Source organism: Ranitomeya variabilis, chromosome 1, assembly GCF_051348905.1.
Source record: "Ranitomeya variabilis isolate aRanVar5 chromosome 1, aRanVar5.hap1, whole genome shotgun sequence".
Taxonomy (NCBI): domain Eukaryota; kingdom Metazoa; phylum Chordata; class Amphibia; order Anura; family Dendrobatidae; genus Ranitomeya; species Ranitomeya variabilis.
The window spans coordinates 830,069,847-830,097,580 of NC_135232.1; the positions used below are offsets into that span (position 1 = coordinate 830,069,847).

General features: G+C 43.7%; 1 protein-coding gene across 2 annotated transcripts in view; it reads right to left on the reverse strand.

Moving 5' to 3' along the window:
* The window catches only part of MRPL1 (mitochondrial ribosomal protein L1), a 63,391-nt gene that overhangs the window by 30,941 nt on the left and 4,716 nt on the right, over positions 1-27,734 (reverse strand). For both annotated transcript variants that reach the window (XM_077275568.1, XM_077275573.1), the window contains exons 2-5: positions 11,014-11,137; positions 8,494-8,773; positions 6,585-6,668; positions 812-883 (exon numbers count right to left, since the gene is read on the reverse strand). In XM_077275568.1, coding sequence (XP_077131683.1) covers positions 812-883; positions 6,585-6,668; positions 8,494-8,773; positions 11,014-11,137 — 560 coding nt within the window. The remainder of the gene's footprint in view (positions 1-811; positions 884-6,584; positions 6,669-8,493; positions 8,774-11,013; positions 11,138-27,734) is intronic.

Genomic DNA, 27,734 nt, shown 5'->3' on the forward strand with positions numbered 1-27,734 from the left:
TCAGGTTCGGGAACATAAGTCAGCACACTGCAGTTGCTGTCACATGTTTATCATCTAGGTCCATGACACAGGAAAAACTACCCTGTACTTGCGGACCAGTGAATACCCTTGAAACGTCTAATATGTTTACCATACTCGAAATGTCTTTGACCCGAACCGTTGCGTACAAGATTAGTCTCACAAGCAGTATTTTGCTTGAATCTGGCTAATAAAAAAGTAACTTTCTGAAGCCATTCCTACGTATAGAGTGCAGATCTAACTACTGTTATACATACTATTAATAGAATCATTGACTCTTCATTCCAATGCCATCAGAATTTCTATTACTTCTATTTCTGCATGTTGTTCCTGGGTAGTGAGATTTGATCATCTGTTAAGATGTGGAAAATAATTAGAAAGCAACAGTGTCTACAATGAGACAAACACTTTCTTTGTATGCACTAGAAAAAAAATAATCTTCCCAACCAGTGATTCCACAACCTAACAAGAATTCTCAAAGCTTTGGACAAATGCTCACTGAGAGAACGCTTGAAACATAATGAGCCAAGTACCAAGTTGTACATCAGTCCTCCTCTGTTTTTGACACAAGACAAGCTTTTTAGATCAGAAGCCTAAAGTGGAATGTGGGATAGTGGCTGTCCATTCCTCAGATGACAAAGCAGCAGATCTGGTCTGACCTAAAAGTAACAGCTAGCAATCTGACATTATATGGTTCCGTCATTTATTGTTTGTTCAGTGTACATAGCATGAAAGCCATGGTTCAGAATGTTATACATGGCAGCAATGAATTTACAGGCATGAAATATGATACCTGCGGGATGAGCTCAAGCCCTCCAACAAATGCAGCTCCATTCTTTCTTGCAATCTCAGCTTCTTCTGCCTTCTGCAGAGGGAAGGAAAAAAAAAAATCAGGTCAGTGTGAAATAAAGGGACTGAAGATGGTAAAACTGTCCTATATGCAATTCATTAATTGTATACATTCCTTGCTGAATCCGTTGGAATAGAGAGAGGTTTACTAATAAAAATGTACTAAAGTTAAGGTGTAATTTGGGGCAAATTTCTTGTCAAACTCTTTTTACACCTTGCTCCACAAAGTGCAAGGTATTGCATAATGCAAAAAGGCATACAGTGTATTTAAAAAGTATTTATACCCATGAACTTTCCCACTATTTTTTCACTAACACCAACAAGGTTAAATGTATTTTCTGTGAGATGCCAACACAAAGTAGCAAAGACTTTTTAACTATAAAAGTACACGATACACTGATTTCTAATCATTTTAAAAATATCAATCTGAAAATTGTGAAGTGCATTTGTAAATCAGCCCCCTGTAGTCTGATCCCTCTAAACACAATCCTGAGTGACCAGTTGCTTCCATAAGTAACATAATTAGCAAATTGAGTCCACCTGTGTATAATTTATTTTCAGTGTAACTACAACTGTTCTGTGTAGGAATCAGACGTTTGTTTCAGAACAAACAACATCATGAAAACCAAGGAACACACCAGACATGTTAAAGATAAAGTTGTGGAGAAGAGTAAAGCAGGGTTGGGGTATAAAAAAAACAAACAAAAAAAACAAGCTCTGAACATCTCACGGAGCATTGTTCAATCCATAATCCAAAAATAGAATTTAACTTACCGGTAATTTGGTTTCTAAGACCCCCCACGAAAGCACCATAGGCGAAAGCACCATAGGGGTAATACCAAAGAATAATGCTAAGGAGGGACAATTGCTTGAAGGACTTTTGATCGCCCATTATTGAATATTAATGCAATGTCGTGGCAACAAAAAAAAAAACAACGTAATTTTGACTTTTTTTTTTCCTCGCTACGCCGTTTAGCGATCAGGTTAATCTTTTTTTTTTTCCAGATCGGGGGATTCTGAACACGGCGATACCAAACGTGTATGTTTAATTTTTTTATTTTTTTTTTATTTTGAATGGGGCGAAAGATGGGGTATACATATGTGATTATCTGGATTTTATTTTTGATATTCTATCTCTCAATGTTACAATTAACCTACCCTTAAAATTATAGACTGTTCATTGTCTTTGTCAGTGGGCAAACTCACAAAATCAGCAAGGTGTCAAATACTTATTTCCCCCACTGTATGTATCAAGTGGGAAGGAAAGCATGGTTCGATTAGATCCTTAAAGTACAATATTAAAATCCTACGATGGGATTCTATTGGATCTTCTTCGACGCATTCATGATGCAGCTGTCAAATTTTTTATCAATTAGTGTTCAGCCAGATTTCTAACAAAAGAGGAACTTGAGGCCAGCACCAGGACCTTTAGGGTCCTAGGTTTAAACCTTCTGTACAAGTCCTCCTGCAAAAAACCCAATATTTTGGCAATGTCCAGTTGGAAAGGATCTAGAGGTAAGGACTAATGATGGGCGAACTGCTTTTGATAACTCCTTATCCGAATAGCTATAGCACTTACCGAATAGCTGCATAGGGAACCCGGATACCTGGAGCGTTCCCGATAATCAGCAGTACGGCGCAGCAGCTTCATTTGTGGAGGCTGTGTGACAGTCACAACACATGAATAAAGAGCCCAACAAACAGGCTCTCCATGCATGTGTTGTGACTGTCACACAGCCATGACACATGCAGCTGCAGTACCGAGCAGCTGATTATTGGGAACACTCCAGGTATCCGGGTTCCATATGCAGCTATTCGGTAAGCGCTATAGCTATTTGGATAAGGATTTATCTGAAGCTATTCGCTCATCACTAGTAAGGACCCATTCTATAACCTGAAGGTCTCCCAAATCTTAGCATACATGGAATTTGTAACCATATTCTTGCTCTTCTGGAGGGTATGAATCACTCCCTCTGAGAGGCCTCTAGCTCTTAGAATTGAGGCTTCAGAAGCCAGACAGCTTCTGGTCTATCTATGCAATCTAGAACATTGGTTCTAGATTGCATAGATTGCACCCTGATGCAGCAGGTCGTGGACCGTAGGAAGGACAAGAAGACCCTCTATCTTCATGCTGTTTAGCAACCCAAACCATCCTCTTTTTGACCATATCAGTGCAATGTGGATAGCCTTGACATCTTCTGCTCTGATTTTCTGCAGTGTTCATGGCAGCAATAGGATTGGAGGAAATGCATTAAGTGAGCCTGACCTAAGGTTGGGCGAATGCACCTGCCCCCGCTTTAGTGTCCTTGAGTCCCAGGGGAAAAAATGGTTTTACTTTTGCATTTTGATGACTTGCAAACAGATCCACCTCTGGATAACACCATCTTCTCATAATCATGTGTTCAATATCTGTATTTAGACTCCATTCTCCCTGATGTAAATCCCTTCTGCTTATAAAATCTGCCTGAATGTTGTCGGAGGCTTTTAAGTGGAGAGCTGACAAAGACAGGAGGTGATAGTCTGCCCAGGAGAAGATTCTCGCTAAAAGTAGGCCACTGTAGTCATGTTTTCCGAATAAACTTTGACATGTGTCCCATGAAGCAGAGATGTTGCTGCCATGATGGTCTCTTCCAGTGCCTTTAACTCCATGAAGTTAGAGGACTGTCTGGCAATCTCTTGTGGCCAGTTTCCTTGGAAGGCCACTTGTGAGATTACAGCTCCCCAACAGCTCTTTCTAGTGTCCATCCTCACAGGTGTTAGAGGATATTGAATCCATGAAGTTCCTTTTGCCAAATTTTTTTGATAGAGCCACCAATTCAGGGATGCTTTTACATGGTACGGATTCTGTTGAGAGAACTTGGAAATAGGTCCCAGCGTAAAATAATATAATTCTGCAGGACTATTGTATGGTCCTGAGAGCAAGGAACTGCTTGAACACAGGATGTAATGTACCCCAGGACAGACATCGCAAACTTTATATAGAGACTATCTTTTGGTTCGTCAGGGTATAGACCCTTGATCTTAACTGTATTTGTTTTTCTTTTGGTAAAAACTAGGTCTGCTTTTGGGAGTAAACGAATTCTCAGGAAAGTCTTCCTGGTGGAAGGATTCAGGTTTGATTTTCCTCAATTCACTAGCCATCCTAGAGAATCCAGAATCTGAAGGGTTGACTGCAGATGTTCCTTGAGCTGTGGAACCGAGGGAACCATTATTAAGAAATTGTCTAAGTAGGGGAAGATACAGATCTTTTGCTTTCTTATGAATTTTACCACTTCTGCCATGAGCTTTGTAAAAAGTCGAGGACCTGAAGAAATCCCAACAGGAAGGAAGTTGAATGGGTAATGACAAATCTTCCGTCATTGTTTGACCACTAATCTCAGAAATTTCCAGTAAAAAGGATGTATGGGCAAGTATTAGTAAGCTTCTTGAAGATCAATGGTTGGCATGACGAAATCCTTGCCTATCAGTGGAATCGTGGATTTTATAGATTCCATTTTAAATCTTCTGTACAAGTCATGGTGGTTCAGACGTTTCAGATTTAGTATTATTCTGTAAGCCCCTGTTGATTTTTTTCTTAAACATAAATGAGAATAACGGCCTCTGCCCGGTTCCATCATTGAAACTGGCAATATCATTATGGATTCCTGCAGGTCTTGAAGCCCCGATATCAGGATGTCTTGTAGTTTTGGGGATGACAGGGATGTTATTTGTAGTCTCGGGGGCGGATAAGATGACAAATGAATTTTTGCCCCTACTCCAACCAATTCTAGAATCTTTCGGTCCGATTACATTTCTTACCACCGTGAGAGAAATGTCACGATTATACTTCCTACATGCTTGGTGTCACTGCCTCTCTTGTCGCTGGTTCAGGAAGCAAAATTTCTCTCTTCCACCTTTAGGATAACTCCAGTGACTCAGTTTAGCCGTCCCTCTGTTCTGTAGGGTTTGCGGCTGTGATGGGCGAAAGGAACTTTGATTTTTGGCTCAGGTAGCTACTTGTTCTTATCTGATGCTTTTTTCTAAAAAGGTCATCCAGAGCAAATCCAAATACATTCTCCTCTAAAAAGGGATGGAGCAAAGGTTGGACTTGGACAACATCTATTCTCCACATCTTCAACCACAAAGCTCTTCCGGAGTTGGAGAAGACCGAAAGTCTTGATGCTATCCTGATTGACTGCACTGGAGCAGCCGCTAGAAATCCCACAGCTTTTTGTAGCAACAGCAAGGAGGCAAGTAGATCTTGCCTAGGAGTATCCCTGCAGAGATGTTCTTCCAGCTGATGAAAGCAACGGAACACGGACCTTGCTACATAAGTTGAAACATTTGTCTTCAGTGAAGCCGCACATGTTTCCCAAGTGTTCCTTAATGAGCCGTCCATTTTCCAGTCCATCGAATCTTTGAGCTGAGAAGAATCCTCAAATGGTAGAGTCATCTTTGCCACCCCCGCAACCTACATGTCCACTTTTGAAATCTCTGACCAACATTTGGCTATGTATTCTCCAAAGGGAAATGTATCCTTAATTTCTCCAGGAATAGTCAGCCTTTTCCCTGGAAACTCCCATTCATCCAGTATTTACCCCTTTCCGACATCAAGAGTAATAATACGCCGATGTTGGACATGCTCTTTTCCGGCACGTCAGCTGTTTTGAACAGCTGACATGTGCCCCTAACAGCCACAGGAGGAATCGCGATCCTCCCGCAACTGAAAACCTGTTAAATGTCGCTGTCAAGCTGACTAGCATTTAACACACGCTTCTGGCAAGCGCGCCTGAAATCTGTTGGGTTGGCATGACAACCAGAGGTCTCTATGGTTGTCACTGTCGGATTGCTCATAGCAAGTGAGTAATTCTGATACATACAGGCGATCTGATCATCACCTGCATGTAGCAGAGCCAATCGAGTTATGGCAGCTTCTAGTCTCCCATGAAGACTATGGAACCAGGCTAAAAGTAAAAAAATATATATGTTTAAAAAAAAATATATAAAAATTCAAATCTCCCCCTTTCGCTCCATTCAAAATAAAATAAAATAAAAAAATATCAAACAGACATATTTGGTATCGTCGCGTTCAGAATCGCCCGATCTATCAATAAAAAAAGGATTACCCTGATCGTTCGAGAGAAAAAAGTCAAAACGTCAGAATTTTTTGGGTCGCCACGACATTGCATTAAAATGCAATAATGGGAGATCAAAAGCTTGTATCTGCACCAAAATGGTATCATTAAAAAAAGAATTAAGTCGCCATGGGTATCAGAACACGGCGCAATTTTATTTTATTTTTTTCTAACAAAGTTCGGAATTTTTTTCACCACTTAGATAAAAAAAAAAAGAATCAGACATATTTGGTGTCTATGAACTCGTAATGACCTGGAGAATCATAATGGCAAGTCAGTTTTAGCATTTAGTGAACATGGTAAAAAAAAAAGTAAAAAAAAAAGTAAAAAAAAAAAACAACTGTGGGATTGCACTTTTTTTGCAATTTCACACTTGGAATTTTATTTCCGGTTTTGTTAAAACCAATCAAAAGTACAACTTGCCCCGCAAAAAAACAAGCCCTCACATGGCCATATTGACCAAAAAATAAAAAAGGTATGGCTCTGGGAAGAAGGGGAGCAAAAAACAAAAATGTTAAATCAAAAATACCTTCGGTCATGAAGGGGTTAAACTCTGTATGTTATCATAAATTCAAATTAACTTATATAATTATTTGAACTTACCTCTGTAAATACTAAGATCTTATTAGGCTCCATGACAAAAGGAAATGGCAAATGAAGATAGCCAACAAATGGATCCACTTTTTTCTGAAATGTATTAGAAAAGCAACAATAAATATTCTTGCTAATGTTTTAATGAAAGGGAACCGGTCTTGTCCAATAACGCTATTAACATGCAAATGTATGATTAATCTGTAGGTTAATAGAGATATGAAGATGCTTAGTCGCAGAACTGGAAGTGCTGCACCTAGGACAAAATTAACTATGTCTCCCAGGAGCCAACGGCTTTCAGTCACATAGGCATGCTTGGATCACTTATTGTCACTGCTCACAACACTGAAGCGGGGGCTACGAGCATGTCCTGGAACCTTTACTGAAAGCCGGTTCTGTAGTGCATGCAAAGCTGTCAGTCAACGTGCAAAACTCGCTTACAGCCGCTGCTCAGAGTGCTATGAGAGGTGTCAGTAGCCATGCTGGCACGTATGCATAACTGAAATCCAGCAGACCCTGGGAAAAAAAAGTTAATGTTCTGGTGAGTGCCAGACTTTCAGTACAGTGGCCGGGTACCTCCAAAATGCTATATATGTAGATTAATAGCATTATTGAACATAACAGGTTCCCTTGGAGAATTAAATGGAAAGCATTAGGCTCACCAAGCCTCCCGAACTCTCACTATTATGCTCCAGAGCCCTTTTTCTGTTTATTAATATTGTTCTCGATGTCCCAAAACAATCTTAATATAGGAGACTAGATAACTTTTTGCACTTTCTGTCAAATGCTAATTAGCGAGGACTAGTTTTTGGGGTTGTGGGAATTGGCATCACTTCCAGACTAATCCGGCCTCTGAAAATCTCATCTCTCCTTCTTCAGCGTGCACAGTTACACTAGTTGTACACTCTGGCTTCATCGGTGCATAGCACGTGCACAAGAAGTGAACAGAAATAAACAGGAGAGCGCCACTGTGCTGCTGAATGAGCTGCATTTCCTGGGCACTATACATGCCTAGGAAGGTATAGTGATGCCAAGTTCTGCACACCCATTCTGGGAATGTTGTGAACACAGAAGAACTGTGCTGCCAGCTCTACTGGACGGGGCATGTGCAATGGACCAGTAAAGCAGTGCCTACAAAGTCTTAGTCATGTTGAGTCCAGCTCAGCATGTAAAGGGTAGATATACAATGGACACTAGGGAGGGCATTGATCATGTGACTACAATATCTGACTATGGGTGTGACTATAGCACCTGAGGATGGACTAGTCTAGAAAAATTGACGTCCCTGGATTAGTCCTATCTTATTAACATATGACGAGAGGGAAAGAAAAGTTAGTTTACTACTCATATAAAGATTGTTTTGGGACATCAGGGACATTTTTGGAATACAGAAATAAGTCTCTGGAATATAACTGCCAAATTAGAAGGCTTAGGGGAACTTTATTGATATAATAGTATATGAAAGAGGTTCTGCACTAGGTAATAAATTACATAACTAAGGCTCAGTACAAATCTGAGCATTAATATTTCCACCCATCACATGAAGAGTGGGGACGCCACACAAGAATGGGCACACTTTCAGGCTCTACTAAAAAACAGCCCCTTCTGTGTGCTGTGTCCAGTATTGTAGCTCAGATGCTTTATGGTTGTGAATCTTTGCACTGCTTACTTATAACAATCTGTCGCTTTTCAAAGATATGGCCAAGAGGTTGTGAAATTTAGAAAAGAAAACCACAAAGATGTTATCTCGTGTATATGTATACTGTAGATATTTACACAATCACTTATGCAGAAACAAGCTGCCACAATGACAAAGTTACTATTATAACATTAAATATCTATGTCGCTTCTAAGGGTAGAAATGCTTTGAAACCCAAAAGTAAAGAGTACAAGTACATCTATATAATCACACGCTACTTACCTTTTTCTCCAGCTTCATATCCAGTTTGAGCTGCACAAACACCCACTGCTGTGGGTTGGTAAAATCCAACTTCTGGAAATGTTTAAGCATCTGTATTGCAGTTTCTGGTTCCAGTGTTGGTTTGGGGTAGTAGCGTGCCACATACACATCATCACTGGGCTTCCAGGCTGTTAAGCCAAAGGGTTTAGGGCGATCTGTCTCCTTTCTTTTTTCTAGTAGTTGCTCCTTGGTTAATCTTCTAGAAACTGGCTCTTTACTGGCTTTCTTTTCTTTGATAAATCTGAAAACAGTGGGAAGAGGCGATGCTCTTTATAATCCTAACGGACTGACAAATGGCTATCATCAAACTCAGAAATTCCAACTAATAATAGATTGGTACAGTATTCAGAGAAAAGCAAGAAAATGGATGTAGCACAGATATTTAAAAAGCGCAGTCCTTCAAATCTAATTTTTGGACGATACTCTCAAGGGAAGTGGTCTGCATCTTCCATGTGCCTAACCAGTATGGGATGATGTACTGGCGTAAGAAGCTTTGCTGGGTAGACATCAATCAAAGCTAGCAGCAAGGAGATAGTGGCATGGAGATACTCTACTGCATTGTGCCATCACTCAAGTGACATTACCTGTACTGGAAATGTCACAGAGACATATCTGCACAATAGTCAATGAACAAAGGTGTTTTTTTTTGTTTGTTTTTTCTTGAATGATCATACATGGTTATAAATAAATAGTAATAATAATGGTTACATTTGCAAAGTGCTTGCAAATAAAGAAGCAACTTTGTAATTTACCAGTTCTGAAAAATGAAGAACAGAAGGATTTTAAATTCTATAATTTACTGCTCACTGCCTCCATTACTGACCACCTCTGCATGCTTATCAGTTGTGGCTGGACTTCTAGGCTGCTCTGAAACTGACCAGATCACTGGATCCGGCCAGCTTAAGTTCAGTGTCCCACTCCTCCCATGCTGCAGAATAGTTTCCTCTGCTTCTAGCACCAGAAAGAACCTAGTTCAGGCCAGCGGCTCAGCCATGCAGCTAGACCCAAGTGCCAACCAGCAGGAGCACATCGCTATCCATAAACAAGGAAGCCAGGAGGCAGGGGAGCAGTATGATCCCAAAAATCCTTTTTTGTTTACCTGTGGAATGTTTGAGTACTTAGTTTTATTATACTGTATAGATATTTCATCACATTGTAACTACTTACAGCTGACAAGTGCAATATAACAAAGAAACCAAAAAGCCATCTACTACGTAAAGACCCACACACTCCTCAGACGCTTCAGCTAGCAGCCATCTCGGACATATCTCCCATTCACAGCAGTGCTTGCTCAGCTGAGCACCCGTGTGTTCTCTATGAGAGAGCCGCTGACAGACATCTCTGATGGCGGCTTAGTACGGAGAGAGCCAAATGAGTGGCGGTCCGAAATCAGACATGCAGGATTCTTAACTCCCCTGAAATAAATTTGCCCAGGGTCCTCATACACATTAGGACTGCCTGCAAAATCTACTGATATCAATGGGGTTTGGGCGACGTTAGTTTATTGTGTATGGGGGCAACAGAGGGTAGATGTTTCATGGTAACTTTCACTTTCTTCTTTGCCCACTACATATTTCACCCTTATATTTCATCACTATAAGTCCATGTAGGCTATATATCAAGTTTATAGTAAACATTCAGTGTAAAGGCCCCGTCTCACTTAGCGATTTACCAACGATCACGACCAGCGATATGACCTGGCCGTGATCGTTGGTAAGTCGCTGTGTGGTCGCTGGGGAGCTGTCACACAGACCGCTCTCCCCAGCGACCAACGATCAGGGGAACGAGTTCGGCATCGTTGAAACTGTCTTCAACGATGCCGAAGTCCCCCTGCAGCACCCGGGTAACCAGGGTAAACATCGGGTTACTAAGCGCAGGGCCGCGCTTAGTAACCCGATGTTTACCCTGGTTACCAAAAAAAACAAACACTACATACTCGCCTTTCGGTGTCCAGGTCCCTTGCCGTCTGCTTCCTGCTCTGACTGAGCCGCCGTACAGTGAGAGCAGAGCGCAGCGGTGACGTCACTGCTGTGCTCTCACTTCTCGCTGTACGGCCGGCAGTCAGTGAGAGCAGGAAGCAGACGGCAAGGGACCTGACGGACATCAGAAGGCGAGTATGTATTGTTTGTTTTTTTTTACATTTACGCTGGTAACCAGGGTAAACATCGGGTTACTAAGCGCGGCCCTGCGCTTAGTAACCCGATGTTTACCCTGGTTACCAGTGAAGACATCGCTGGATCGGTGTCACACACACCGATTCAGCAATGTCAGCGGGGCCTCAACGACCAAAAAAAGGTCCAGGCCATTCCGACACGACCAGCGATCTCGCAGCAGGGGCCTGATCGCTGGTACGTGTCACACATAGCGAGATCGCTATGGAGGTCGCTGTTGCGTCACAAAACTTGTGACTCAGCAGCGATCTCGCTAGCGATCTCGCTATGTGAGACGGGGCCTCTTTCAGAATCTTTCAGAGATACCTACTTTTGAACGACAGAGGATTCAGCAGCGTAGAATCTTACAGCAATCCAGCTACTGTTTGCGATGATGGAAGAAGGACAAATAAAGCCCACCTGCTGGAGCACATGCCTATGACAGCCATGGATAGCTGAAAAACAACATTGGGATAGTAAATACTCACTAAAGCAAATTCTTATTAGAGCTTCTTGCACATTTTAGTCTATGTATTATTCAGGTCCAAATATAATACTAGATCTCTAAAAAAAAAACAGTTTTCCTACAAACTCACCACAGAGGTAGTGAGAAATCTGTGTGTTAGAAGAACATTGTATGTATAGCATTAAAGGGAATCCGTCAGTAGGATCAACCCTCCTAAGCCGTCTATATGGGCACATAGGTCAGAGGAAGCGGAATAAAAGGATACCTGGATATCTGCGATCCGGTGTCTATGGCTGTGTGCCCACGATCAGGAATACTAGCATTCTGGAAGTAGTGTATTTTCACTGTATTGTACAGTACAAGCACAGTGGATTAATAAAAATCCCATGCCTGCTGTGCCTTTTACGCTGCATAAGCTCACCTGCGGTGTAGGTTTCCAAATCGCAGCAGGTAATTTTCTCTTGTGGGTACGCTCAGACTTCTGTGCGGAATTTCCCCATAGAGTTTCAGTTAAACAAAAAAACATGGTTTGCAATGTGCGTTTACGCGGTGCACACTCACCCAAAAAACACATCTAAAAAACCATAATTAATTTAAAAAAAATGAAGTGGGGTCCCCCTATTTTTGATAACCAGCTCAGGTAAAGCAGCCAGCTGCAAATTTATATTATCAGGCTTGGAAATCCATGTACAAAAAAAATACAAGCCCACATTAGATGCTCCAATTCTGGCACTTTCTCCAGGCTCTTCCCGAATGCCCTGGAGCGGTGGCAATCGGGGTAATGGTTTATGGGGTTGATGTCAGCATCGTAATGTCACCTGGCATCAAGCCTTGGTGATAGTAATAGAGAGGCATCTATCAGACACTCCCATTACTAACCCAGTAAGTTAAAGGGAAAAAAACAAACAAAACAAATATTTTTTTTACAAAACACCCAACTCTAGCCCCGTTTCACCAATTTATGAAAAAAAGCCATCCAGTCCAGGCACAATGCACTGATGATGGATTTAAATTTGTTTTGCGGCCCGATAATATCAACTCACACCTGTCTGCTTTACCTTGGATGGTTATTAAGAAATAGGTGGGATCCCACGTCGCTTTTTTAAAATTATATAGTTATTAGGTTAAATACAAGTGAAGTAAACTACACATGCAAGACATGAATTAATCTCGCAGATATCCATCTATACTTTACAAAAACACATGCGTTTTGGCCACATACAAAAACGCAAGTGAGCTGAGGTGTGGAAATCATGTGGAAATTCAGCTGCATGAAAACCTAAACAAAACACTGATCGTGGGAACGTACCCTTATTACAGAGAAATTCACATTTTTCTTAAATGTAAATGAGCTGTTCCAGAACACTGATCTGCATGAGAACCTGCCTCCAGATTACTTTAACCCCTTAGTGACAGAGCCAATTTGGTACTTACTGACCAAGCCAATTTTTTTCAATTCTGACGACTGTCACTTTATGAGGTAATAACTCCGGAACGCTTTAACAGATACTGCTGATTCTGAGACTGTTTTTTGTGACATATTGTACTTCATGATAGTGGCAAAATGTCTTCGATATTACATGCGTTTATTTATGAAAAAAATGGAAATATGGCAAAAAAAAATAAAAATTTAGCAATTTTCAAACTTTGAATTTTTATGCCCTTAACCCCTTAGTGACAGAGCCAATTTGGTACTTAATGACCAGGCCAATTTTTACAATTCTGACCACTGTCACTTTATGAGGTTATAACTCTGGAACGCTTCAATGGATCCCGCTGATTCTGAGATTGTTTTTTCGTGACATATTGTACTTCATGTTAGTGGTAACATTTCTTCGATATTACTTGCGATTATTTATGAAAAAAATGGAAATATGGCAAAAAAAATTTAAAATTTTGCAATTTTCAAACTTTGTATTTTTATGCCCTTAAATCAGAGAGATATGTCACAAAAAATAGTTAATAAATAACATTTCCCACATGTCTACTTTACATCAGCACAATTTTGGAAACAAATTTTTTTTTTTGTTAGGGAGTTATAAGGGTTAAAAGTTGACCAACAATTTCTCATTTTTACACCACCATTTTTTTTTTAGGGACCGCATCACATTTGAAGTCATTTTGAGGGGTCTATATGATAGAAAATACCCAAGTGTGACATCATTCTAATAACTGCACCCCTCAAGGTGCTCAAAATCACATTCAAGAAATTTATTAACCCTTTACGTGCTTCACAGGAACTGAAACAATGTGGAAGGCAAAAATGAACATTTAACTTTTTTTTGCAAACATTTTACTTCAGAACCATTTTTTATTATTTTCACAAGTGTAAAAACAGAAATTTAACCATAAACGTTGTTGTGCAATTTCTCCTGAATAAACCGATACCCCATATGTGGGGGTAAACCACTGTTTGGGCGCACCGCAGAGCTTGGACGAGAAGGAGCGCCGTTTGACTTTTTCAATGCAGAATTGGCTGGAATTGAGATCGGATGCCATGTTAGGTTTAGAGAGCCCCTGATGTGCCTAAACAGTGGAAACCCCCCCACACAAATGACCCCATTTTGGAAACTAGACCCCCCAAGGAACTTATCTAGATGTGTGGTGAGCACTTTGAGCCCCCAAGTGCTTCACAGAAGTTTATAAAGTAGAGCCGTGAAAATAAAAAATCGCATTTGTTTACACAAAAATGATCTTTTCGCCCACAAATTCTTATTTTCACAAGGGTAACAGGAGAAATTAGACCACAAAAGTTGTTGTCCAATTTCTCCTGAGTATGTTGATACCCCATATGTGGGGGTAAACCACTGTTTGGGCGCAAAGCTTGGAAGAGAAGGAGTGCCGTTTTACTTTTTCAATGTAGAATTGGCTGGAATTGAGATTGGACGTCATGTCGCGTTTGGAGAGCCACTGATGTGCCTGAACAGTGAAAACCCCCCACAAGTGACCACATTTTAGAAACTAGACCCCTTAAGAAACTTAACTAGATGTGTGGTGAGCACTTTAAACCCCCAGGTGCTTCTCAGAAGTTTATAGCGTAGAGTCGTGAAAATAAAAAGTCGCATTTTTTCTACAGAAATGATCTTTTTGCCCCCAAAATTTTTATTTTGACAAGGGTAACAGGAGAAATTAGACCACAAAAGTTGTTGAGCAATTTCTCCTGAGTACGTCGATACCCCATATGTGGGAGTAAACCATTGTTTGGGCGCACCGCAGAGCTTGGAAGAGAAGGAGTGCCGTTTTACTTTTTCAATGTAGAATTGGCTGGAATTGAGATCGGACACCATGTCGCGTTTGGAGAGCCCCTGATGTGCCTAAACAGTAGAAACCCCCCACAAGTGACCCCATTTTGGAAACTAGACCACTTAAGGAACTTATCTAGATGTGTAGTGAGCACTTTAAACCCCCAAGTTCTTCACAGAAATTTATAAAGTAGAGCCGTGAAAATAAAAAATCCTTTTTTTTTCCTCAAAAATGATTTTTTAGCCTGCAATTTTTTATTTTCTCAAGGGTAACAGGAGAAATTGGACCACAAAATTTATTGTGCAATTTATGCTGAGTAGGCTGATACCCCATATGTGGGGGTAAACCACTGTTTGGGCGCATGGCAGAGCTCGGAAGGGAAGGAGAGCCGTTTTGAAATGCAGACTTTGATGGAATGGTCTGCGGGCGTTATGTTGCGTTTGCAGAGCCCCTGATGTACCTAAACAGTAGAAACCCCCCACAAGTGACCCCATTTTGGAAACTAGACCCCCCAAGGAACTTATCTAGATGTGTGGTGAGAACTTTGAATGCCCAACTGCTTCACAGAAGTTTATAATGCAGAGTCGTGAAAATAAAAAAATATTTTTTTTTCCCACAAAAAAGATTTTTTAGCCCCCAAGTTTTTATTTTCACAAGGGTACAAGAGAAATTGGACCCCAATAGTTGTTGTCCAATTTGTCCTGAGTACACTGATACCCCATGTGTGGGGGGGGACCACTGTTTGAGCGCATGGCAGAGCTCGGAAGGGAAGTAACGCCATTTTGGAAAGCAGACTTTGATAGAATGGTCTGCGGGCATTATGTTGCGTTTGCAGAGACCCTGATGTACCTAAACAGTAGAAACCCCCCACAAGTGACCCCATTTTGGAAACTAGAGCCCCCAAGGAACTTATATAGATGTGTGGTGAGAACTTTGAATGCCCAAGTGATTCACAGACGTTTATAATGCAGAGTCGTGAAAATAAAAAAAATTTTTTTCCACAAAAAAGATTTTTTAGCCCCCAAGTTTTTATTTTCACAAGGGTAACAGGAGAAATTGGACCCCAAAAGTTGTTGTCCAATTTATCCGCAGTACGCTGATGCCCCATATGTGGGGGTAAACCACTGTTTGGGTGCACGGCAGAGCTCGGAAGGGAGGGAGCACCATTTGACTTTTTGAGCGCAAAATTGGCTGTGGCGTTTAGAGACCCCCTGATGTACCTAAACAGTGGAAACCCCCCAAATCTAACTCCAACACACACCTAAGGCTTCTTTCACACTTCAGCTGTTTGGCGTCAGTCAGCTCCGACATAGTGACGGATCGACGGATCCGTAACAATTGTTGAGAAAACGGTTCTAACGGATCCGTTTTTTTGACGGATCCGTTACTTGGGGGTTGTCTGGGAAAAGTATCTACTTTTTGGAGCATGCGCAAAAAGCGGATTGGGGCGACGGATCCGCCGAAATGACGGTAACGACGGATCCGTCGCCCATAGGCGGCCATTCTATGGAATGCCGAACGCTACGGATCCGTCGCGAACCGCCATTTCGGCGCAGACAAAAAACGTTACAATGGCCGTCAATGTCTAGATGACGTCCGCCAAATCTCGACGGATCCGTCGCATGGCGGATGGAACGGACGACCATCCGCCACAATCCATCGCTAATGCATGTCTATGGGAAAATAGTGGATCCGCCCCCAAAAAATGTCGGATCTGCTATTTGACGAAAATGGCGGTTTCAGACAGACGCCAAAAGACTGAAGTGTGAAAGAGGCCTAACCCTAATGCCAACCCGATCCGTAATCCTAATCACAACCCTAAGGATAATCGCAACCCTAACCCCAAAACAACATAACCCTAATCAGAACCCTAAATCCAACACACCCCTAATCCTAATCTCAACCCTAACCTCAAACCTAACCCTAATCCCAATACACCCCTAATCCCAACCCTAACCTTAACCCTAATCCCAAACCTAACCCTAATGCCAACCCTAATCCAAACCCTAATCCCAACTCTAACCCTAACTTTAGCCGCAACCCTAGTCCTAACTTTAGCCCCAACACTAACCCTAACTTTAGCCCCAACCCTAACCCTAAATTTAGCCCCAGCCCTAACCCTAAATTTGAAAAAACTGACCGTCACATCCAAACATAGATCAAGTGTGAACAGGTGCTGAATAGGAGTCACCAACTCCTATACAGTCAAGCAAAAAAGGCAGCACACTGCAGCGCTAATACATGCAAACATGAAACACAGAAATTTAACTGCATTACTGCACTAAAAATATGAAAAATTAGAGCGTTTAGCGCATAAAAAAGGCCAATTTTATGTGTACCTGATAGCCACTTTACGGCATCTCTCTTATATCAGGTCCTACGCTTTCCTTCCTAGGAAGAAGCCGGCCGGTAGGAGAGGACGCAGGAGGACCCAGGGACACCGGTAAGTATGATAGGGTCCCCGAATCCCCCTATTTCTCTGTCCTCAGATGTGCGATCACATCAGAGGACAGAGAATTACACATGGCTTTTTTTTTTTTGCGGTCGCCGGTAAACAGTTAATTACCGGCGATCGCAAAACAGGGGTCGGTAAAAACCGACCCCGATCATGTTCTTTGGGGTCTCTGCTACCCCCAGCAGCCGAGACCCCAGAGATCTCCCGGGTGCCAGCCGGCGGGCGCACTGCGCCCGCCATTTTTTTGCCGGAAGAAGATGGCGGCACCCATCGGGAGCCACGAGGAGCACCGGGGGAGACAGGTGAGTATCGGGGGGCCATCGGGGGCGATCGGGGACCCCATTTCTCTGTCCTCTGATGTGCGATCACATCGGAGGACAGAGAAATTAAATGGAAAATCGCGTTTTTTGGGGGGTTTTTTGCGACCGCCGATAAACGGTTAATTACCGGCGATCGCAACTCGGGGGTCGGTAAAAAACCCCCGAATCATGTTCTCTGGGGTCTCGGCTACCCCCGGTAACCGAGACCCCGGAGAAAATCCGACTCTGGGGGGCGCTATTCACTGGTTTAAGTACCCTTAGCGGCCGCCGTTAAAAGGCGTATCAGCGGTCGTTAAGGGGTTAAATCAGAAAGATATGTCACAAAATGGTTAATAAATAACATTTCCCACGTCTACTTTACATCATAACAATTTTGGAAACAATTTTTTTTTTGTTAGGAAGTTATAAGGGTTAAAAGTTGACCAGAGATTTCTCATTTTTACAACAAAATTTACAAAACCATTTTTTTTTTAGGGACCATCTCACAATAACAGTCACTTTGAGGGGTGTTCATGACAGAAAATACCCAAAAGCGACACCATTCTGAAAACTACACCCCTCAAGGTGCTCAAAACCACATTCAAGAATTTTATTAACACTTTACGTGTTTCACAGGAAGTGAAGCAATGTGGAAGGAAAAAAAATTATTTTTTTTTTTTTTTTTTTTTTTTTACAAACATTTTAATTCAGAACCATTTTTTTACTTTCACAAGTGTAAAAAGAGAAAATGAACCACAAAATTTGTTGTGCTATTTCTCCTGAATACACAGATACCCCATATGTGGGAGTAAACCACTGTTTGGGCGCACGGCAGAGGTTGGAAGAGAAGGAGTGTCGTTTGACGTCTTCAATGCAGAATTGGCTGGAATTGAGATCGGACGCCATGTTGCGTTTGGAGAGCCCCTGATGTGCCTAAACAGTGGAAACCCCACACAAGTGACACCATTTTGGAAACTAGACCCTGTAAGGAAATTATCTAGATGTGTGGTGTGCACTTTGAACCCCCAAGTGCTTCACAAAAGTTTACAACGCAGAGCCGTGAAAATAAAAAAAATATAGTTCTTACCGATAACGGTATTTCTCTGAGCCCATGACGGCACCACGGAGAGAGGGGATCCGCCCACCAAGGACAGGAAACCTACGGATAAAAAAGGCGGTACCACCCTCCTGCATCAGTTTGTTTACATAGAGAATGATGGGAGACTACTTAAGGCATTTGTAATTTTCAACTGTTTAGCCTAATAAGATACCGCGTGACTTTAACTAAAAGTAGACTATAAATATACTAAGGCACTCTAAAAATGTGCACACCCATAAGTGAAGGGAGGGAATGTACGGGTGCCGTCATGGGCTCAGAGAAATACCGTTATCGGTAAGAACTATATTTTTCTCTGATCGCCCATGACGGCACCACGGAGAGAATTGCATAGATAGTACATTCAGGGAGGGACCACTGCTTCCAGAACCCTTTTACCGAAGGTAAGATCTGAGGAAGAGATTAGGTCCAATCTATAGTGCCTATAGAATGTAGATGGTGAGGACCAGGTAGCAGCTCTACATATCTGGTCTATAGAAGCGCCGGCCTTCTCCGCCCAGGAAGTCGCCACTGCCCTTGTCGAGTGAGCCTTAACCTCCCCGGGAACGGACATCCCACTTGCCGAGTATGAAAGACTGATGGCGTCCGTGATCCATCTTGCTATGGTGGCCTTAGAAGCTTTTTTCCCCTTCCGGGGACCCTGGAAACACACAAACAGAGAGGAATCCTCCCTACTCTCTCTAGTGGCTTCTAGGTATTGTAAGAGACACCTTCTTACATCCAGAGTATGTAATGTTTGTTCCTCCTTATTTGTAGGGTTGGGACAGAAGGAGGGGAGAGATATCTCTTGAGACCTGTGAAATTTTGAAGCCACTTTCGGGAGATATGCTGGGTCTGTTTTTAAAATGACCCTATCCTCTAATATTTGTGTGTAAGGGGCATTAACCGATAGGGCCTGTAAGTCGCTGACCCTACGTGCAGAAGTGAGGGCGACTAACAGAGCGGTTTTGAGAGACAAGTTTTTTATTGAAGTTTTGTGTAATGGTTCAAATGGTGGACTAGTGAGGGCTTTAAGGACCAAGTTTAAGTCCCATTGTGGAACCACTTTCACTGGCAGAGGCCTCGATCTTCCGGCTGCTCTGATGAATCTAGAGACCCACCTATTTGAAGCTAAGTCAAAATTGAATAATGCACCTAATGCTGCCACGTGAACTTTCAGGGTACTGGTGGCTAACCCCATCTCCAAACCTTTTTGTAGGAACTCTAATATGGAATTGAGGGGAATCTCTTTCCCTATCTTTGCCCCTGAAGAAGATAAAAACTTTTTCCATATTTTGCCGTACTGTCTTGTTGTAACCGGCTTCCTACTTTTTAACAGAGTTGAGATTACGCCTGAAGAGAACCCTCTGTTTTCTAATATCTTCCTCTCAAGAGCCAAGCTGTCAAGTGCAAGTTCTTGACTTGCGGATGACAAACTGGGCCCTGCGACAACAGATTCTGGAGGTCTGGTAATACCCACGGGTCGGATATTGACATTTTCCTCATCCATGAGAACCAAGGCCTCTTCGGCCAGAACGGGGCAATCAGGATGACTAGTGCCCCGTCCTCCCGAATCTTCCTCAGCACTGCTGGAATCAGGATGAGAGGAGGAAAGGCATAGACCAGGTGGTGACCCCAAGAAATCAGGAAAGCGTCCACAGCTACTGGGTTCCCCAAGGGAGATAGGGAGCAGAAGGAGGCTACTTTTTTGTTTAAATGGCTCGCAAAGAGATCTATTTTGGGAACCCCCCATTTTTTTGTGATCTGAGTAAATATCCCTGGGTTTAGTTCCCATTCCCCCTGTTTCAGGCTGGAACGACTTAGAAAGTCTGCCTTGTAATTGTCTACCCCCTTTATGTGTAGGCTTGTCAGGGATAGAAGGCTGTTCTCGGCTATCTGAAGGATTGAGCTGGTCACTTCCATTAGGCTTTTGGAACGGGTACCCCCCTGATGATTTAGGTAGGATACTACTACTTGGTTGTCCGACATCACTCTTACATGGTGAGATTGAAGGACTCCCAGAAATTCCTGAAGGGCAAATTTCACTGCCAGGAGTTCCTTCATATTGGAGGAATTGTTTGCAAGGGACGGAGACCAGATACCCTGGGCTACTAGGTCGCCCAGATGAGCCCCCCACCCTGAGGGGCTTGCGTCTGTAGTTAGGACCTTCGAGATCGGGATTACCCATGGGACTCCCTGGGAAAGATTTTCCTGCAATGTCCACCAAGTCAGGGAGTGATTGGTGCGAGGAGACAATGTTAACCGCCCGTCTAAATGTTCTCCTAGGCGGTTTTGTTCTGACAGTATTTGCCATTGGAGGTCTCTTGAATGTAGTTGGGCCCACTGGACCGCCGGGATGCAAGAGGTCATAGAGCCTAATAGAGACATGCCCTGACGAAGTGTTATGGAGGGAAGAGATTGTACTCTTAGCGCTAAATTTTTTATTTTTTGTATTTTGCTCTCTGGGAGCCGGCATTCCATTTGTTTGGAGTCTAGAGTGAGACCTAGGTACTCCTGAACCTGAGAAGGCACCAGTCTGGATTTTTCTAGGTTTATTAGCCAACCTAGATTTTTTAGAGAATGAATCACTAGGTCTAGTTGGCTCTTGCAATGCTGCGGGGAAGAGCCTATCACCAGGAAGTCGTCCAGATATGGTACGATTAGGGTATTTTCTTCCCTGAGGTGCGCCATTACCTCCGCCACCAACTTTGTGAAAACTCTCGGGGCGATCGCTAAGCCAAATGGTAGGGCTGAGAACTGGAAGTGACTTAGGACTCCCTGGATATGGACTGCCAGTCTGAGGAATCTTTGGTGGTCCTTGTATATTGGGACGTGATAATACGCGTCCTTTAGGTCCAGGACCACCATGAAGCATTGAGGAAATAGCATCTTGATGGATGATTTTACTGTTTCCATCTTGAATGCTTGAACCTCTAGGTAGTTGTTTAGTTTTTTTAAATTGATGATGGTCCTGAAGGAACCATCTGGCTTCTTTCTCAGGAAAAGAGGGGAATAGTAGCCTTGCCCTCTTTCCTGAGGGGGAACTTTCTGGAGTACCCCTTTTTTTACTAACCCGACAACCTCGTTTTCTAGCGTCAACTGCTCTTCTGCCGAGGATCTTGTGGGTGTTATCTTGAACGAGGGACGGGGGTACCTTTTGAATGTTAACCTCAGTCCCGACTCTATGATGTTTAGTATCCATCGACTTGAGGTAATCTTTTCCCAGGCTGGGAGAAAGAGAGATAACCTCCCCCCCACCTGGGGCGAACCTTCATTGTGAAGGCTTTTTGTTGTCATTGAGGTTTTTATTAAAGATAAAGCCCTTGTTTTTGCTCTTTTTATCTTCCCATTTCCCCTGGTTTCTCCCCGTGTTCCTACGGAAAAACCTCTTGTTCCGAAAGGGCTTCCTATAAGAGGGGAGACCCAGAGGGGGGAAGGATTTTTTCTTGTCCCCCGCCTTTTCCAAGATGTCATCTAGGGTGGAACCAAACAAAAATTCTCCTTCACAGGGGATAGTACACAGTTTTGTTTTCGTCTGCAGGTCGCCTGGCCAATTTTTAAGCCAGAGGGCGCGCCTGGCCGCATTAGCAAACCCTGCTGCTCTGGCGGATAGCCTGATAGAGTCGGCCGAGGCATCAGCTAGGAAAGCCGCAGCCCCTCTCATTACGGGTAGTGTGTCCAGTATTGAGTCCCGAGAAGTTTTCCCCTTTAATTGGCCCTCTAGTTGGTTCAGCCAAATCATCAGGGAGCGTGAAGTACATGCTGCCGCTACCGCCGGCTTCAGGCCTCCTCCCGCTGCCTCCCAGGTACCTTTAAGAAAGGCATCTGCCTTTTTGTCCATCGGGTCTTTTAGGACTCCCATGTCCTCGAACGGGAGGGAAAATTTTTTAGAGGCCTTAGCGATCGCTACGTCTAGTTTGGGGGCCTTCTCCCAAAAGGAGCAGGATTCTTCCTCGAAGGGGTATTTTCTTTTAGGTGTTAAAAGAGCCTTTTTCATAGGCTTCTTCCATTCTTTTTTAATTAAGGCTGCTATTGTTTCGTTAAGAGGGAAAGCTCTTCTCTTTTTTTGTTCCAGGCCTCCAAACATTATGTCTTGTACCGTTTTTTTGGGGTGGGAGTCTACCAGACCCATGGTACTTCTCACGGCTTTTATGAGGCCATCCGTATCCTCTAGAGGGAAACAGTTATGTCCCCCTGAGGAAGAAGTAGATGATGAAGATGAGGTGGAGGAGTTAACGGACACCGAACTCTCACTATCACTTCCTGATTCTGAGACGGGAGATGGGGACCTGAGTCTGGCTTTCTTCCTTCTTTTCCCACTTTTTAGTGATCTGAAGGTGTCCTCTACTTGATCTTTAATCAGGCTCTTAAGGTCTGTTGCAAACCCAGGAAGGTTTTCGGATAAGGTTTGCTGAATGCAAGTATTGCATAGTCTCTTATCCCATGTAGGTGGAAGATCCTCTCTACAGATGGCGCAACTTTTGTGCTTAGTTTTACATACGCTTTTCCTCCCCTATAAGAGACAAATAATAATCTTACTGTCTCTGACATTCACGAAGATCCACTTACCACCTCCAGGACCCATAAATACCAGTTGGGGATTGTCTGCCTCTGGCTTCTTCCCCGACGCCGTACTGGACTCCTTACTGTGTAGGGACCTTTGGCGTTCTTTGCTGGTGTCCTGGTGCCCTTTCTGCTGTCGCCTTTTTTGCTGCTGCTGCTGCTGCTGCGGCGATGCTACCGGTGGAGGTGACTCGGGCTGAGGTGATGTCGGGTCGCTCATACTGCTGCTGGTCTGCGGATGCTGAGCTGACGCTGCGGCACTACTGCTCATGAGGCTCTTTTGCTTATTACAGCAGAGCCACTGGGAGGATGTGCACCGTATTTAAATTCTCCCGCCGCTTCACGCAGCCCGCGGGGAGGAGCGCCGAACTCCCAAGCAATTAGCTCGGCGCTCACCGCCGGCGCCTGCGCAGATCGCTCCTCCAAGCAGCGCCCCGTCGGCGCCTGCGCTGACCGTGCTCAGCGCTCGAGCGGCGCTTTCCGGCGCCTGCGCAGATCGCTCTAGTGAGCGGCGCCCCGCCGGCGCCTGCGCAGGCCGTGCTTGAGCGTCATCCGCAGTCCGCGTTCTCGCGGGACCAGCCTGGATCCCGGGCATGCGCCGATTTCCAAGATGGCGCCCAGGAAGCAGTTATGGCGCTGCTGACCGGCGCCCCCGGTCCTATGCAGCCCTTGTAGCGCGTCCTCTGCACGCCCGATGGCGGTGCAGCGTGCAGTCTCATGCTTACTCAGGGAGGGTCGCGCTGCACCTCCCACAACCACAGAGGGACCCCCCTGGATGTTGTTGCTGCTGCATCTTACCTAGGGGAGGTGACCGCGATTCCTTATCACCTCCCCCGCACACCCTGTTGCCCCTGGCTCCCAGCGGTGGCGCTTCGGGTCACCACCCTAGCCGAGGCAGAGGGACCCCAGCTGCCTTGAATCGGACTGGTTGGCCCCGGAATTCCAACGTCGACTGGTAAGTCCGTAGGTCTCCCATCAAGGACAGGAAACCAACTGATGCAGGAGGGTGGTACCGCCTTTTTTATCCGTAGGTTTCCTGTCCTTGGTGGGCGGATCCCCTCTCTCCGTGGTGCCGTCATGGGCGATCAGAGAAAATCTTTTTTCCCTCATAAATGATTTTTTTAGCCCGCAATTTTTTACTTTCACAAGGGTAACAGGAAAAATTGGACCCCAAAAGTTGTCTAGTTTGTCCTGAGTACGCCGATACCCGTTATGTGGGGGGGGACCAATGTTTAGGCACACAGCGAGGCTCGGAAGGATTTTCAAGTGCGTTTTCTGCCAAGAGAGGAAGAATCTGCGCAGAAAATTCCATAGGCAAATCCGCAAAGTGTGCACATAGCCTAACTTTCAGTGCTGCACTGACATAAGACCCTGAGGCCATGTTCTGCGCATGGCCTGAGGGGCTTTGCTGTAGCCTGGTGACCCGGATATCATCATGATGACGATCAGGCCCCCAACTATGACGTTGCGGCGGCGGCGCCGATTGGAGGGCAGAAAGAGCTTCTTCCTCTGCACACCTGCTAAATGCTGCCATAGCAGTATTTAGGGGGTTAAAGTGCTGGAAGCGGTGCAAGCATCGCTACTGCATCTAGTGCCAGAATCAGCTGACACACGGTGGCAATCGCAAGCGCAAAATTGCCTGAATGTACTTAGTACCTATAAGGTCATTAAATATCCACTGACCATGATGTACTGAGTACGTCCAAGGTCGGAAAGGGGTTAATTTTTCACACGTTTTTACAGTGTTAATTGAGAGGTAAAAATTAACTGGTAAAATGATTCTCGAGGTTTTTTCATTACAGCGATATCAAACAAGATGGCTCATACTGTGCGCTCTCCGATGCTGCAAACAGAGACTGCAGTAGCGCAGTTACCAGGTGGGCAAAGGGTCTGGTCACCTCAGACGTATTACTCGGAGGGACCCACCCGGAGAAACCTCCATGCGGATATAGTTCATCAATTTAATACATATAGCTCATCAATTTAATACATCAATATTGCCGAATAAGGGCTTATTTTTTGGCAGCACAAGTTGTACTTTTGACTGACAACATTCATTCCACCATATAGTGTACTGGAGACAGGGAATAAAACTCCAAGTACATTGAAATTGCAAATTAAAGTGGAATTCTACAAAGGTTTTGAGTTTTTTTCTTTACCATGTTCATTACATGGTACAACAGACCTGGCAACATGATTCTCCAGGTCAGAACGAGTAAGCAGATACCAAACATGTATAGTTTGTTTTTTTCTTATTTAAGTGGTAAAAAAAAAAAAAAACTTTACAATTTTTTAAAATATTTCAAATAAAATTTAGTTTATATTTTGATAGATCGGACATTTTTGAATGCAGCGATACAAAATGTGTGTTTTTTTTATTGCTTTATTTTTAATGAGGCAAAAGGAGGGCAATTTGAACTTTTGTATTTTTTTTTAAATTTTTCAGATCTTTACAAACTTTTGATTTTTTATTGTATTTGTTAGTCTCCAGCTAAATGCTGGCTTTCACAGGAGAATCGTCATGACAATTACAGAGTTCTTCAGCAGACCCTTGGCTGTTATGGCATCCATTGGCGCCTGACGATCACATCATGGGTGTGTGGTAGGACGCACCACCTGCCAGCGCATGTTCAGAGATTGCTAGGGACATTTTACATGTTAACAGCCGCAGACAGTGCTCCGCTCTAACCGTGGCTGTTAGAGGCACATCGTCTGCCAGGAAAGATGCAAGCTGTAGGGCGTATGTCGTGAAGGGGAGACATTATTTCTCTGTATTCCTGTGCTCCATTGTGCAAGCTGCATTTGTCGCTTCAGATAGGTGGGATACAGAATAGCAGAGTGACGCACTGGACGAGTACTGCGAAGAGATGTCATCACGCCGGTACTCTGATGTCATGTGTGCGCACCAGCGCAATTGTGAGAGTCTACCCAAAGCAAGTTGCTGTCTGCTGGTGGACTAGCCAGGATCTGGGGTTGGGTGAGTACATGTTTTTTTTGTTTGTTTTTAATAGCTCTTATACAGCGACTGTGGGGGCACCATACATTAAATTGTGCAGAGGCAGGCTTTGGGGGCATTATACTGTGTGAGGACTACTGCTTGAGATAGCATAAAGTCCTCCAAACTGTATGACGAGTATAGGGGGATCAGTGGGAGCCACCATACTGTGTATAGGGGAATAGCTGAGGAGCAAAAGAGGAATTTTACTTTGTACGGGGCACAGTGGTGGGCATCTTGATGTGTGGCACTAACAGGAGTATTGTTTTTGTGCCTAACAGCCAATCCAGTAATAGGATAAGTAAGACAGCAGAAGCTCAACATTGGGGTATCAGTAGGAGGAGAAGTTTGTGCAGGATGGAAATATGGAAGTGTACTGTGCTGAAAATGTGAGAAGTCAATGGTCTCTAAATTCTACACACGAGTCGTGGCTGGAAGAAGTTGTCAGAGTGGACAGGGCCAGATAGAAAAGATGGGAAAAGAGAACGATTCCATCAGCTGGAGGTCACAATCTGTAACTGTAGTGTAATCTCTCTCTAGAGTGTAATCTCTTACATGTTCGGCAGCACTGGTGCCTACCACTATATGGTCACTGGATGGGATAGCATCTGTGATGGTCTTTGGATAGAGATTTATTTTCAGTAACAACATTGTTATCTGCCGAGGTTCCCCCTCAGCCATGATTAGTGTGCGCCACAGTAGCTGTAATCGTGGTTACCTCGTTGGAGGCCCATTCAGATGTGCTTCTCCCCTCCCTGAGATGAACCCCCAGCTAAGCCTCTGCAGCATGGAAGGAGTGAAAATTGGGAGATATACAGTGGCATGTAAAAGTTTGGGCATCCCTGGTCAAAATTACTGTCTCTAAAAAAAACTACAGCTAAAGATAACACATTTCCTTTGTATTTTAGTATGTGTGTTATTTTTTTCCATAGTTTTCATTTTAAAAATTACAAAAAGGTTAAATGCAAAATTTGGGGCACCCTTGGTGATTTGCTCTCTCAGATAACTTTGACCAAGGTTTCAGACCTTAATTAGCCTGTGAGGGTATGTGTCCACGTTCAGGATTACATCCGGATTAGCTGCGGATTGAACACTGCGTACAGCCGCAGCGTTCAGATGTTACAGCATAGTGGAGGGGATTTTATGAAATCCCGTCTCCACTATGCGTGCAAACACGCATCCGGCGGCCCTGCGTTTACAGACATGCGGCGCATCTTTTTAGATTGCAGCATGTCTGTTTACCTTGTGGCGATGCTCCGTCGCCGCAAGGTAAATCACAGGGCCCTATGTATGGGGTGCGGTGATTCCGGATGTGTACAATGAACACATCCAGAATCACCGTGTGTACAGAAGGGGGCGGCGCCATGATTACGGACCTTGGACACGCACCCTTAGGGTTATGGCTTGTTCACCATCATCGTTAGGAAAGGACAGGTGATGCAAATTTCCCAGCTTTATAAAAACCCTGCCTAATCTAACCTTGTTCCAAAAAAAAAAAAAAAAAAAAAAAAACAGCAGCCATGGGTAGGCAGAAGCCTAGCACTTTGAAAATGATGGAGGCCTACAAAGCAAGAGAAGGCTATAAGAAGATAGCAAAGCGTTTTCAAGTTGCCCTTTCCTCAGTTCGGAATGCAATTAAGAAACTGCAGTTAACAGGCACAGTGGAGGTCAGGTCAAGATAAAATCTGGAAGACCAAGCAAAATTTCAGTGAGAGTTGCTCGTAGAGAGGCAAATCAGAACCCCTGCTTGACTGCAGAAACATTTAGCAGACTCTGAAGTTGTGGTACATCTGCACAAATATGGCCTTCATGGGAGAGTCATCACAAGAAAACCTCTGCTGCGTCCTCACCATAAAATTCAGAATTAGAAGTATGAAAAACGAACATCTAAACAAGCCTGATGCATTTTGGAAACAAGTCCTGTGGACCAATGAG